Here is a 14545-nt window from a genome sequence, read left to right as displayed (position 1 = left end):
ATCAATATCCTATAATTCCTCTTTTAAACCCAATCTTTAAGTTGCTAAGCACAGAGCAAAACAATGTCACTTACCAGAAAAATGTCCTCTTCTCTCAGAATCTCTCAGAAAGAAAGTTAAGTGGGACCTTTCCTCTCTATATAGTTTGGATTCTAAGCAGACTGCTTCAAACAAACCCTTTGAAGCTAGCATATTAATCAGATTGCCCTTAGCAACTTTTGCAAATATTCTACTTCCTCACATCTTAATTAACACCTAATTCAGGTCAGTAGCACTGCTACCTCTCCAGCAGGTAAAGAACAGAAAATAACTTTCTTTTAAGGCAGATTGAGCTTTACTACTAATACTCCTGGCTGTTAAGTTTCTATCTCAAGAGAAAGTTTCAGTTTAAAACTATGGGGAAAATGGTGCACACTATGGAAACTAGATAATAATGCTTGCTTATCTCTTATTTTTTTCTAAGACTGAACTAGGCCCTGTTCCTTCTAAAGTCTGTTAATGCTGAGACAGAAAATTCAAGTTTTCAAACTATGGGGGAAATGGTATGGAGACTAGCTAATAAAGTTTGCATCTTCTTTTTTTATTTATTCTGTGTTTAGCAATATTCTACAATTCCTCTTTTAAACCCAATCTTTAAGTTACCAAGCACAGAACAAAATAATGTCACTTACCAGAGAAATGTCCTCTTCTCTTCAGAAAGTTAAGTGGGACCTTTCCTCTCTATATAGTTTGGTTATTCTTATGTTCTTATCTTAAGGCCTCCAGATATGACTCTGCAGACTCAAGTCACCTGCAAAGCTCAACTGGGGACCAGTTGACTAACTTGACCAGGAGCAAATCACTCAGAACCAAAAGCTGAAAAGTGTGTCCATCTACGTGCTAGAGACAGAAAATACTGAGGAGATGGACTGGATGCCAAGAGAGATACGCTTCAGCTCAGTTCTCTATCTCCACCTGCTGGTTGATGGATAGTGAAGATACATACCTGTAGCAGGTATTCGCCGAGGCCAGGAGGCTGATCGTTCTCACGATTGGGTCGATGTTCGCGGTGGCCCAGGAAACCGGCAAAAGTTTGCAAGCAAAATTAAAATATTTAGAGAAAGCTCTGGCGCGCGGGCAGAGTGCACCGCGCATGCGCGAACGGCTTCCCGCCCGCGGCACGAGCATGTCATCCCCAGTTTAATAAAAAGCAACCTGAGAACTAGAACAACTCCAAAGGGGAGGTGGGTGGGTTTGTGAGAACAATCAGCCTGCTGTCCTCGGAGAATACCTGCTACAGGTATGTATCTTCACTTTCTCCGAGGACAAGCAGGCTGCTTGTTCTCACGATTGGGGTATCCCTAGCACCCAGGCTCACTCAAAACAATTAACATTGGTCAATTGAGCCTCGTAACAGCGAGGACATAACAGAGATTGACCTGAAAAGAAACACAACTAAGTGAGAGTGCAGCCTGGAACAGAACAGAAATGGGCCTAGGAGGGCGGAGTTGGATTCTAAACCCTGAACAGATTCTGCAGCACCGACTGCCGCGTCGGGTATCCTGCTGAAGGCAGTAGTGAGATGTGAATGTGTGGACTGATGAGCAAGTTGCAGCCTTGCAAATCTCTTCAATAGAAGCTGACTTCAAGTGAGCCACTGACGCAGCCATGGCTCTGACATTATGAGCCGTGACATGGCCCTCTAGAGTAGGCCCAGCTTGGGCATAAGTAAAGGATATGCAATCCTTAGCCAATTAGAGACTGTGCGTTTTCCGATGGCGACTTCCCTCCTGTTGGGATGAAAAGAAACAAACAACTGGGTGGACTGTCTGTAGGGCTTTGTCCGCTCCACGTAAAAGGCCAATGCTCTCTTACAGTCCAAGGTGTGCAACTTGTCTTCACCAGGGTGGGTATGAGGACGTGGAAAGAATGTTGGCAAGACAACTGACTGGTTTAGATGGAACTCAGACACCACCTTCGGCAAGAACTTAGGGTGAGTGCGGAGGACTACTCTGTTACGATGAAACTTAATATAAGGTGCATGCACTACCAGGGCTTGGAGCTCACTGACTCTACGATCTGAAGTAACAGCCACCAAGAAAATGATCTTCCAGGTCAAGTACTTCAGATGGCAGGAATTCAGTGGCTCAAAAAGAGCTTTCATCAGCTGGGTGAGAACGACGTTGAGATCCCATGACACTGGAGGAGGTCTGACAGGGGGCTTTGACAAAAGCAAACCTCTCATGAAGCGAACAACTAAAGGCTGACCAGAGATAGGCTTACCCTCTACAAGTTGATGATAAGCACTAATTGCACTAAGGTGAACTCTTACGGTGTTGGTCTTGATACCAGACTCTGATAAGTGTAGAAGGTATTCAAGCAGGGTCCGCGTAGGACAAGAAAAGGGATCTAGGGCCTTGCTGCCACACCAGACGGCAAGCATCCTCCATTTGAAAGAATAACACTTTTTCATGGAATGTTTCCTGGAAGCAAGCAAGACCCGGGAGACACCCTCTGAAAGACTCAAGGAGGCAACGTCTAAGCTCTCAACATCCAGGCCGTGAGAGCCAGACTGGAGGTTGAGATGTAGAAGCGACCCCTCATTCTGGGTGATGAGGGTCGGAAAACACTCCAATCTTCACCGGTTCTTCGGAGGAAAACTCCAGAAGAGGAGGAAACCAGACCTGACGAGGCCAGAAGGCAGCAACCAGGATCATACTTCCGCGGTCTTGCTTGAGTTTCAGCAAAGACTTCCCCACTAGAGGTATGGGAGGATATGCATACAGAAGGCCTGTCCCCCAATGCAGGAGAAAGGCATCTGACGCTAGTCTGTCACAGGCCTGAAGTCTAGAACAGAATTGAGGGACTTTGTGATTGATCTGAGTGGCAAAAAAGTCCACTGAGGGGGTGCCCCACGGTTGGAATATCTTGTGGACAACGCCCAAGTTGAGCGACCACTCGTGAGGTTGCATGATCCTGCTCAACCTATCGGCCAGACTGTTGTTTATGCCTGCCAGATACGTGGCTTGGAGAAACATGCCGTGACGGCACGCCCAAAGCCACATCTGGATGGCTTCCTGACACAGAGGGCGAGATCCGGTGCCCCACTGCTTGTTGGTGTAATACATAGCAACCTGATTGTCTGTCTGAATCAGAATGATTTGGTTGGACAGCCGATCTCTGAAAGCCTTGAGAGTGTTCCAGATCGCTCATAATTCCAGGAGGTTGATCTGAAGACCCTTTTCCTGAAAGGACCAAGCTCCTTGAGTGTGAAGTCCATCTACATGAGCTCCCCACCCTAGGAGGGATGCATCCGTTGTCAACACTTTTTGTGGTTGCGGAATTTGGAAAGGACGTCCCAAGGTCAAATTGGATCGAATGGTCCACCACTGAAGGAAACTGCAAAAGTTGGTGATGGATTACATCCTCTAGATCCCCTGTGGCCTGGCACCACTGGGAAGCTAGAGTCCATTGAGCTGATCACATATGTAGGCATGCCATGGGAGTTACATAAACTGTGGAAGTCATGTGTCCTAAGAGTCTCAAGATCTGCCGAGCTGTGATCTGTTGAGACGCTCGAGCCATGGACACTAGGGCCAGGAGATTGTCTGCCCTTGCCTGGGAAAGATAAGCTTGAGACGTCCATGTGTCCAACAGAGCTCCAATGAACTCTAATTTTTGAACCGGGACAAGAAGGGACTTTGGATAATTGATCACGAACCCCAGAAGCTCTAGCACTCGAATAGTCATCCGCATGGACTGTAGAGCACCTGCCTCTGAGGTGCTCTTCACCAGCCAATCATCGAGATAAGGGAACACATGCACTCCCAGTCTGCGTAGCGATGATGCGACAACAGTCAGGCACTTTGTAAACACCCTGGGGGCAGATGCAAGGCCAAAGGACAATATACAGTACTGAAAGTTGCGAGTTCCCAACTGAAATCGAAGATACTTCCTGTGAGCTAGGAGTATTGAGTTGTGGGTATAGGCATCCTTTAAGTCCAGAGAGCATATCCATTCGTTTTCCTGAATCATGGGAAGAAGGGTGCCGAGGGAAATCATCCTGAACTTTTCTCGGACTAGGAATTTGTTCAAGGCCCTTAGGTCTAGGATGGGACGCATCCCCCCTGTTTTCTTTTGCACAAGGAAGTACCTGGAATAGAATCCTAGCCCTTCTTCCCCTGGTGAAACGGGTTCAACCGCACTGGCCTTTAAAGGGGCGGAGAGTTCCTCTGCAAGTGCCTGTTTGTGCTGGGAGCTGAAGGACTGAGCTCCCGGTGGACAATTTGGAGGCATAGATTCCAGATTGAGAGTGTATCCTAACCAGACTATTTGAAGAACCCACCGGGCGGAGGTTATAAGAGGCCATCTTTGGTGAAAAAATACTAACCTCCCTCCAACCGGTAAGTCGTCCGGAACGGACACTTGTACTGTGGCTATGCTGCGCTGGAGCCAGTCAAAAGCCCATCCCTTGCTCTTGCTGAGGAGCCGCATGGGTCTTAGGCGCACACTGTTGACGAGAACGAGCGCGCTGGGACTGAGCCTGGGTAGGCTGCTGAGAAGTAAGAGTGTACCTACGGCTATTATAGGAATAGGGAGCACTCCTCTTCCCTCCAAAAAACCTCCTAGATGAGGAGTGGTAGCAGAAGACGCCCAGCGGGAGAGAGAATCCATAGCGTCATAGTGCTTTTTGATCTGATCGACCACATCCTCTACTTTTTCGCTAAAAAGGTTATCCCCCCAGAAAGGAACATCCGCCATTCGCTGCTGGATCTTATGATCCAGGTCAGAGACACACAGCCATGAGAGTCTGCGCATCACTATACCTTAAGCAGCTATTCTGGATGTCACATCAAAAGTGTCGTAAGTACCCCTGGCCAGGAATTTTCGACACGCCTTCTGCTGCCTGACCACCTGGTGAAAAGGGTCGGCGAGCTCCGGAGGAAGCGCTTTAACCAAACTGAACAGTTGCCTCACCGAGTTCCGCAAGTGGATGCTTGTATAGAGCTGGTATGTCTGTATCTTAGCTGCGAGCATAGCAGCCTGATACGTCTTCCTCCCAAAAGAATCCAAGGTCCTAGACTCTCTGCCTGGGGGCGCTGAGGCATAGTCCCTAGTACTCTTGGCTCTCTTGAGAGCAGAATCCACCACCATAGAATCGTGAGGTAGCTGAGACTTCACCATCACCGGCTCTCCGCTTTTTAGGGGACCACTGGATTAGAGAGAGGGAATGCCCAGTTTCGCATAAGAACTTCCATGAGTGTCTTATGCAAGGGAGCTGTTGCAACTTCTGTAGGTGGAGAAAGATAATCCAAGACCTCGAGCATCTTGGCCCTGGGCTCACCCACAACCTCCAAAGGAGGAAAAAGAAAGACTCTCAGGTGGAGACATCCTTCTCTCAATCGGTGGAGTAGGATCAGAGAGAACCCCATAAGACTCTTCTTCAGAAAAGTATCTGGGATCTTCCTCTTCCTCCCACGAACGCTCATCCTCGGTATCGGACAAAAGCTCTCTAAGAGCAGCCCGAACCTGAGCCTGTCTTGACATCGAGGAACGACGACCTTGAGGGGAATGTTGAGAAGTCGATCCCTGCCTGGACTTCGGCGAAGCTTCCTCCGCCAACGTCGGAGAGTCGACCCGGGTGGCAACCGATGCCGCAGGCAGCACCGAGGTCAGGGAACTCACCACAGGCGAAGGACCAGATGCTGCTTCAACAGTCGGTGCAGAAGGCGCAAGCACCCCTAGCACCGAAGTAGACTGGTGCAACAATCCTTCCAGAAGCTCTGGAAGAAGGGCCCTGATGCGCTCATCGAGAGCTGCCATCGGAAAAGGCTGCGGGACCGATGCAGGAGCCGGTGGCAGAATCTGTGGGGGCTCATGAGCTGGTACCAGGCTGCCAGAAGACAGATGCATCGGCACCTCCTGTATAGAGGGTGAGCGGTCCTCTTGGCACCGACGCTTCTCGAGTGCCGAATCCCTCGGCTCCCCGGAGCTCTCGGTACCGCGCATGGAAGGAGATTGATGCTTCTTAGCCTTCGCTCGACGCCCGTCATCAAGACTCCTCGGTACCAAAGAAGAGGACGTGGAAGCTTCACGCCTCGGGGCCTGATCCAACGAAAGTCGGTCCCGGGGGGCCTGCATAGCAGTAGGCCTCGAGGCAGGTGGACACCCACTTGATGCCTCGCTGTTCCCAGCGCGATGTGGTCGTTCGGCAGCCATTACCCTGTGCTCTCGAAGTCGATGTTTCCCTCGACGTCGACGCCGCCGCTGACCTCGGTACCGAAGCCAATACCGACGTCAAAGGACCGGACCGATCAGCAAAAGGTTTTTCCCGTTGAGCCTCCCGAGACACTTGGGTCCGTTTTTTCATTAAAGGACATAGCTTACAAGCAGCTGGAAGATGATCGGGCCCAAGGCACTGGAGACACCATGAGTGGGGGTCGGTACCCGAGATGGTCCGGTTGCACCGAGTACAACGCTTGAAGCTGCTGGGTGTCCTCGATGACATGGACGGAAAAACGGCGTCTGCGAAATTAAAAGACGTGATTGTGCCAATTAAAAAGGCATAAAAAAAGGGGAAAAAGAAAACCCGACCACGCGGCCTAAAAGAGGGCCGCAACAAAAAGAAAGAAAACTTATACTCAGCGAAAAAAAACTAAGAAAATAAGGGACTACTAACAACTACTTTTTTTTTTTTTTAATTCTGTGAAACTAAATAAATAAAAACAAAAAGAAAGAAGATAAAGAAGCGGTAATGCTAAGGTCTCCTGGGCCTTGAAGGTAACACAGCAAAAAAACAGAAACTGGGGATGACACGCTCGTGCGTGGACAGGAAGCCGTTCACACATGCGCGGTGCGCTCTGCCCGTGCGCAGGAGCCTTCTCTAAAGATTTTTATTTTGCTTGCAAAATTTTGCCGGTTTCCTGGGCTGCCACTATGTCGACCCAATCGTGAGAACAAGCAGCCTGCTTGTCCTCGGAGAAACAACTATCCCACAAGTTCTGGAATAGTGGGAAGCTACATAATGGAAGGTCGCTTTTCTCTCTTTATTTATATAAATATTTATTTATAGAATGATTTGAGCTAAACAGGCCGTACGTTTCAATATTCAAGAGACACCAATTGAAGCAAATTTGATAACAGAAATGAAGTGCCGGAGCATCGAGCTGTTCACAGCCCTAGAAGGAAATGAAGCGCGTTAAAAAAAAAATTAAACCTCAAGAGTTACCAAAAAACATACAGCCACTAAGACTTCCAACAAAGCTCTGCTTCTAACAAAAATGGCAGCTGGTGGGAAGCAACAAAGAAAAGGTCAGAAGGAACAGTGAAAGGTTTCCATCAATGGTGACCACTGACAGGAGGAAAGGAAATGCTAAGGGAAACTTACCTCAGGGAAAATGAATGAAGGAACTGCAAAATAGGCAACAAATAGTTTGGCTCATAAAAGATATGGCAAACAAGGTTTAGCCTCCACAGACTACAGTCATCTTCATAGCAAAGAACTGCAGGGCAGTATAAAGGTGGGGGTAGGGACTCAGCACCTCCAAGAGTCATCCAAGCTCCAGAAAATCTGTGAAATAGCTAAAGTATCTGAATTCCATTCACAATTAAGCCTGCTGCTCCACTGATACAGTCAACAAGGTCAGGAACTGAAAGGCACAACAGAGGAGCTTAGAGAAAGGGAAAAATACTTAACATTTCAAGCTGCATGATACCCTTTAAGGGGTGAATTACAAAGAACTACTTTTTCTCTGTCTCCATCTGTGGTGGATGGACACAACACTCATTTGTTCTAGATCGGTCTGGTATGGATGATAAAGAAAGCAGGACTTACTCAGCCTACACAAGATGACATGGTACTTATGAAAGCCAGAGCATTAGTGTGCATCTTCTTCTCTACACAGTGTTCATAAGCTTTTGCAGGTTTCGACTCCACTACTGATTTGACATACTTACCTGTTGCAGGTGTTATCTGAAGATAGAAGGATAGGAACCTTAACACATAGGTGACATCACCTCACAGCCTGCACAGGAACTTCTGAAAAAACCCTCACTGTGCATGTGTGCCTATTCCAGCTTGCTGCTGTCACACAAGATAACCCCCCCCCCCCCAAAGTCCACTGAAAGCTGATAAAATATAATTTCTTGAGAGAGGGTTCTGGGCATTCCTACCTGCTGTCTTTGGAAAACATCTGCTACAGATAGGTAAAAGTATTTTCTCAGAGGATACCACATCAAAGAAATACAGTTGGCCACAAGAAGAGGAAATGGAGATAGTTTTATTGTAGACCGGACATGGCCCATGTTTGGCAAAGTGCCTGTGTCCAATGTTGATCAATGTTCTTACTGAATGTGTCTCCTGGACTCACTATTAATGGTATATTGCAAATGTTAAAAAAAAATATGCAAACCAAAGAATAAGGAGTAGGGGTGAATGATGAACTTTTGGCTATAGGGAAAATCATCATCTACCCCTACTCCTTATTTCTATTTGTTGCATTTGTATCTCACATTTTTCCACCTATTTGCAGGCTCAATGTGCCTTACATTATGCCGTACTGGCGATCGCCATTACCAGAATGAGAAATACAGAGTGGTATTGCATTAAAGTTCATAAGTGAGAGTACTTTAAGCAGTCAGGTATAGAGAGTTCATTTCTGGAATGAGAAATAAAATGGTATTGCGCTAAAGTTCAATGGTGACAGAGTAAATTAGGCAATCAAGTTGAATCAAGGGTTCAGTTTTGTCCAGTTCTGGTATAAGTTTCGTTATCTGGAATTTAGGATAGATCATTTTGGTATGCCTTTTTGAACAGGTTGGTTTTTAGTGATGAGACTGTTATGACTGTTGGAAGGGGTTGGGGGGGAACGGGCAGGGGATAGGGGAAGCCTTATCCAGTTATGGGCAGCTCCTTGAAGTCACCTAGATGCGCCAAAATTCAGCAGCAGTATCCAAATAACTAAGCAGACATTATTCTGAACTAAAGGCTGTACAGACCGCTTCCATTTAAAACAGTATGCCCTCCTAGTCGAATCTCTTCTGGCAGCCAGCAAAAACAGAGAGACACTGTCAGGCAAGTTCAGAAAAGCTAATGTTAACCTCTCAACATCCAAGATTCAATGCTGGGATGCAACAATGCGCCCTGCTCTTGCATGATCAGTGCTGAAACACATTCCAGTCTCTCAATTTCCAAAGGAGAGATCCTGAAGAAGTGGGAACCAAACCTGCTTCAGCCCATAGCAGCACTTAAGTCTTCGATCCCTATGGGGATCTCCATTTCACCGAAAGGTTTCTTCATGGGAGAATGAAGACTGCAGCCATAATTATTCTGCCCCATTCACATAATCCAAGACATCACAAAACTGCTTAGCAATCATTGTGAATCAGTGAAACGGAGATCCCTATAGGGATTGAAGACTTAAGATAAATGCTAATTTATCTTGTTGAATGAATTTAGTACAGCTGTCTATGAAGACTTATTCAGGACTGTGACTTTGTACAAGCTGGGAGTGTTATTTTGCACACTGGCACGTTATAAAAATCATTTAAAATAAATTAAAAAAAAAAAAAAAAAGAGTAGATTGGGAGTTTTTATGACATATGATTGAAGCAAGGCAACAGTTATATTAACTGAATAGCCAGTTGGCACTACAGCTATATGCTGGCCATATGAGATCTTTTCTCTCATTATATCAAATATAATTTAGTTGAGATTGCTGTGCATTCCGCTGTTTTGTTTTTTGTATTGTCAATAGTAGTATTACAAATTAATTCCGATTTGGAATCTTCACACTCTTTGCATGATTTTCAATTTAGATTCAGGGCAAAGCATAGCACGGAGTCATTACTGCTGCTCTTGGTATCTAAAGTTAGAGAATTTTTAAATCAGAGAGTCCATTCTGTCTTGCTCCAATTTGATATTTCTGGATTGTTTGATACAGCGGACCATGAACTTTTGTTGTGTAAAGTGAGTGAATATGGAATACCTGGAGCAATTTATAATTGGAAGAAGGCTTTAAAAAAATAGATCATATTGTGTTAAGAAGAATAATATCTTTTCTTTTTAGTTGGAGACCAGATTTTGGAATGCCACAAGGATCACAATTATCTCTGATATTATTCAATGTGTTGACACTACAAACCCTTAGAGGCAGATGCAGCAACCAAACGTAAAAAAATCTAAATCGTTAAAGTCCCTAACGATTTTAAAATAACGAAGAATGCACCAAAAAAAAAAGTCACACATGCTGAGATCGGTATTGAAACGTACAATGTATCAAAGAATCACAATACACATCGTTAATCGGCCCCCAAATCATGCGCACAGCAGCCAAGCGTTATGTTAGCTGCTCTGCGCATGCCACAAACAGTCAAAACACAGTCAAAACACAAGCACATGGCTCCCAAATCAAAACAAAAATTTTAAAAAAGGGTCGGGAGGGGGCAAAGGCGCTCGTCAGGAGCGTCCTGTATGGCCGTCCTTGCCCCCCCACCCGTGGTCGCCGTTCCCCCCTGCCCCACTTCCCCCTGCATTCTAAATTAAAAAGCAAGAAGAAAAGCAAACGTACCTTTAGCAGCCCCGGCCCCCCTCCCTTCCTCACTACTCTGTCTCCCCTCAGCTCCGCCTCCCGACATCCTCCGCCCTGTGCCCCGCCCCCTCTTGGGGTCGTCGCCGCCATTCCCCTCCTCCATCGGGCCCCCCTCCCTCTTACCGGGCCCATGCAGCGCCTCTCTCCTCTGTCCAAAGGCGCTGCACGGGCATGAAGAAAGCTGATGCCTGCCTTTGCACAGCTTCGGTCGCGCTTCTCTCTCCGCCTGGGCCCGCCCCTGTCTGACGTCGGTAACCTACGTAGGTTACTGACGTCAGACAGGGGCGGGCGCAGAAGGAGAGAGACGTGCGACCGAAGCTGTGCGAAGACAGGCATCAGCTTTCTTCTTGCCCGTGCAGCGCCTTCGGACAGAGGAGAGAGGCACTGCACGGTCTCGGTAAGAGGGAGGGGGGCCCGATGGAGGAGGGGAATGGCGGCGATGACCCCAAGAGGGGGCGGGGCACAGGGCGGAGGATGTCGGGAGGCGGAGCTGAGGGGAGACAGAGTAGTGAGGTAGGGAGGGGGGCCGGGGCTGCTAAAGGTACGTTTGCTTTTCTTCTTGCTTTTTAATTTAGAATGCAGGGGGAAATGGGGCAGGGGGGAACGGCGACCACGGGTGGGGGGGGGGGGGGGGGGGCAAGGACGGCCATAAAGGACGCTCCTGACGAGCGCCTTTGCCTCCTCCCGACCCTTTTTTTTTTTTTTTTGATTTGGGAGCCATGTGCTTGTGTTTTGTTTGCAGTCTGAGGACGGGGATGCATGCCTAGAAAAAAAATATTTTTGAACTCCTTGGGGCTTGTAGAGGCTTCTGTTTATGGATTGTGCCTTTCAGTTTCCTTTTGACCAATCACAGTGCTATTAGCTCTGCTAATGCGCTGGGATTGGCTCACAGTTTGTTTGTTTTTTTCACTTTACTATTTTTCCTGGCACAGAGCTGTCCTAACGAGAGGTCCAGACCTCTCGTTAGATTTCCTGCCTTTTTGCTGCGTAAAGGCAATCGGAAAAGGTTAGTGCATGTCGTTTCAATGGGGTTTTCACACTAATTGCTCATCTCCATTCCGTTTTCGTTAGCTGCTGGCTTCCTCAGTAAAAGCCCTTTGATGCATGCAATGGATCAAATTTTCCTCGTTGGAGGGTCATTAAAGGCTCATTAAGCTTTAGTGCATCTGCCTCTTAATTCATTCTTGGTACAATCAACATCTGTTAAGGCTTAATGCAGCTAAGACAAAATCACTAGGGTTGCATGTTAATTAAAAAAAAATAAATTGCGATTAATAACTAACTGCCCTCCACCCACCCGCACCTCTTCCTCCCCTCCCGGACCACTGGCAACTTTCTTCTCCCCTTCTCACCTGGTTTACCTTTTTATTTGCATCACCCTGCAGTGATAGCAAATTGAAACGCTGTCTCGGCCTGCACCGGGCGTTTCCTTCTGACCCAACTTCCTGTTTTGAAGGGGGCGAGATGAGTCAGAAGGAAAGGCCTGGAGCAGGCCAAGGCAGCGTTTCAATACACTGCCAATGCAGGGCAAAAACATTAAAATTCCTTGGAAGACTTACTGGAAATTAAAAGGTAAATCAGAAAGGGAGGGGAGAGCCGCTGGACCAATCGGGCATGCAAGAGAGAGAGAGAGAGAGAGAGAATGTGTGAAGGCACAGGGGGGCACATATGAGAGAGAGAATGGACTCAGTCCCCCCTCCAAAGCTGCAGTATGGCTTGTGGGGTAGCTGCAGCCCTGCCAGCCGAAGAAATTCGCTGCCTGAGTCACCCACTACTGCCTCAGGAGAGAGGAAGTCAGCGGGGTGCCTCCAGCCAGCAACACTTGAACTCTCCAAGCATTCTCATTTCATGCTCAGTTTGTGCATGAACTGAGCATACTTAGGGAGTGCCAGCATCAGCGGCTGGAGGTATCCCGCTGACTTTCTTGCTCCTGAGGCAGCATAAGGAGGAAGGGGGATGCTATGGCAGTGAATTTCTTCAACTAGCTTTGGCCTCCCCACCAGCAAAGGTATATCTAATGTGTGTGTGTGTGTTGGGGGGGGGGGGGGGGGGAGGGGATGAAATGTGTGAATTTTAATTGAAATACAGTCTTAAAAATTACTGTATTTTTGCAGTGATATGTCTCTGGTCCCTTGTAGCGTTACAACTGCTTCAGGAGAATAGTTGTTTGAAAAATCCTCTAAGGTTTTGGGGATTATATTAGACAACCAACCCAACAATGGAATAACTTGAGTAAAAAGATATTTTTTAAATTGCAACAATTGAAAACAATCAGATTGGTCTTTTTTACAGAATACTTTTGAATGCTGATACAGGCTATTTATTCTTTTTTTTTTAAATCTCAACTGGACTATTGCATTGTCCTGTATGTTGAACTACATTTAAGACTTGTTAATAAATTGCAGTTACTGCAAAATACTGCAGCTAAAATGATTTATGGCCGTTCCCAATATGATCATGTAATGAATGCCTTTACTCAAAAGCCTGCACTGGCTACCAGTTTTTGCTCGAATCTATTTTAAGACTGCTTGTACTGTATTTAAAATCTTACAGAGGAATTGTTCTTCTCTTCTTCCACAGCTAATAGCTCATGCAGCCTTTTGGAAGATTTCTCACTTTTCCTCTTTTACTGGGGTTTCCATCTGTTAAAGTTCATTACAAAAAGGTTCTTGAAGGCTCTTTTATTTAATCAAGCTAGTAAACTGTGGAATTCTATACCTGAACAAATTTAAACACATTTTAGATATTTACAATTTCATAAAGGATTGAAGACTTATCTTTTTAGTAAATATTTGGATAAATAATATAGTAGGGCTATCAGTATCTTTAATTGTGCGTTTTGAACTTTATGTAACCAGCTTAGATTCTTTACCGATTGTAGCGGGATATAAATACCCAGAATAGAATAGAATAATCTGAGGCAACACAGTGCACAAAGCATTATAATATTTATCTGTTTTCCAGGACAAATGAACATGTCATTGTAACTTTTCAACATAAGATATGGCTTATTCCGTAGCCTAAGAATAGTTTGGTACAATTACCTGCTGACTGCAAAACTCTTATAATGCAACCTTGATCCTTCCTCAGGAGTTGGCAGCTGGTATTTACAATTAAGAGTATCATTTTCCCAAGCAAAGATGGAATCATCTTTAAAGCAACTGAGGATGGTATTGCTTAACGGAAGAAAGAAAACCTTCATGAAAGGAAAAGAAATAAGACAAAAACAAAAATAATTGCTTCTGGCACATATCAGTCATAATCAAGTAAAATTGTACATAAATAGAAAAATACATCTCATCTGTAATCATATCCAGAGGTGCACAGAACGAGATACACATTCTGTTGCTTCTATATTTGGTGTTTGTAGTTTTGTACTTATTATAACTATAATTAGAACACAAAGAAACATGTCTGTAACATCACCATACCCCTACTAAACTTATGGGCTCAGAAGAACATTGGGGTTGATAACAATAATATCTTAACATATCGTCTGTTTTCCTTTAATAATATCCTTTGTTCCAGCTCTGTAAAAGCAAATAACTTAAACCTACATTTTCTTTACATTTTTATTAAATTTCTTACAGCTATTTGACTAGCTTTAAAATCAGATGAATTTTATAAAAAGAACACAAAGCAAACTACATAATGCCACAACACTAATTCACAAGATTAGTATGTTTACAATGATACAGAGAATCATCTCCCAGCCAACAACAGAAAAATGATAAAGTTATTTCAGATAAGGGAAAGAGAAAGCTTGGTAGCTAAAGTAGAAGGTCAACAGACTGAAGTCTAGAAGTTGTGAGTCTTACTGATTAGCAAACATAGCAGAGAACAGAATAAGAGTACAACTACAATAAAGTTAAATAATGTTTGAATTTATTAAATGGTAAAGAAAGCTATAAAATATGCTTCAAAGGGGAAAAGATTGCTCAACGAGAGTGGCTAATTTATCCTCTCCAGTTTCCCAA

The 14545-nt window shown here is 45.4% G+C and overlaps 1 protein-coding gene across 2 annotated transcripts in view; it reads right to left on the bottom strand.

Moving 5' to 3' along the window:
- TBC1D31 (TBC1 domain family member 31) overlaps window positions 1–14545 on the bottom strand; it is a 266141-nt gene that overhangs the window by 209124 nt on the left and 42472 nt on the right. For both annotated transcript variants that reach the window (XM_030218673.1, XM_030218679.1), the window contains exon 5: window positions 13613–13764. In XM_030218673.1, the coding sequence (XP_030074533.1) occupies window positions 13613–13764 (152 nt within the window). The remainder of the gene's footprint in view (window positions 1–13612; window positions 13765–14545) is intronic.

The sequence above is a fragment of the Microcaecilia unicolor genome, chromosome 1 (genome assembly GCF_901765095.1).
Source record: "Microcaecilia unicolor chromosome 1, aMicUni1.1, whole genome shotgun sequence".
Taxonomy (NCBI): Eukaryota; Metazoa; Chordata; class Amphibia; order Gymnophiona; family Siphonopidae; genus Microcaecilia; species Microcaecilia unicolor.
This window is presented reverse-complemented; position numbering and strand designations above follow the sequence as displayed.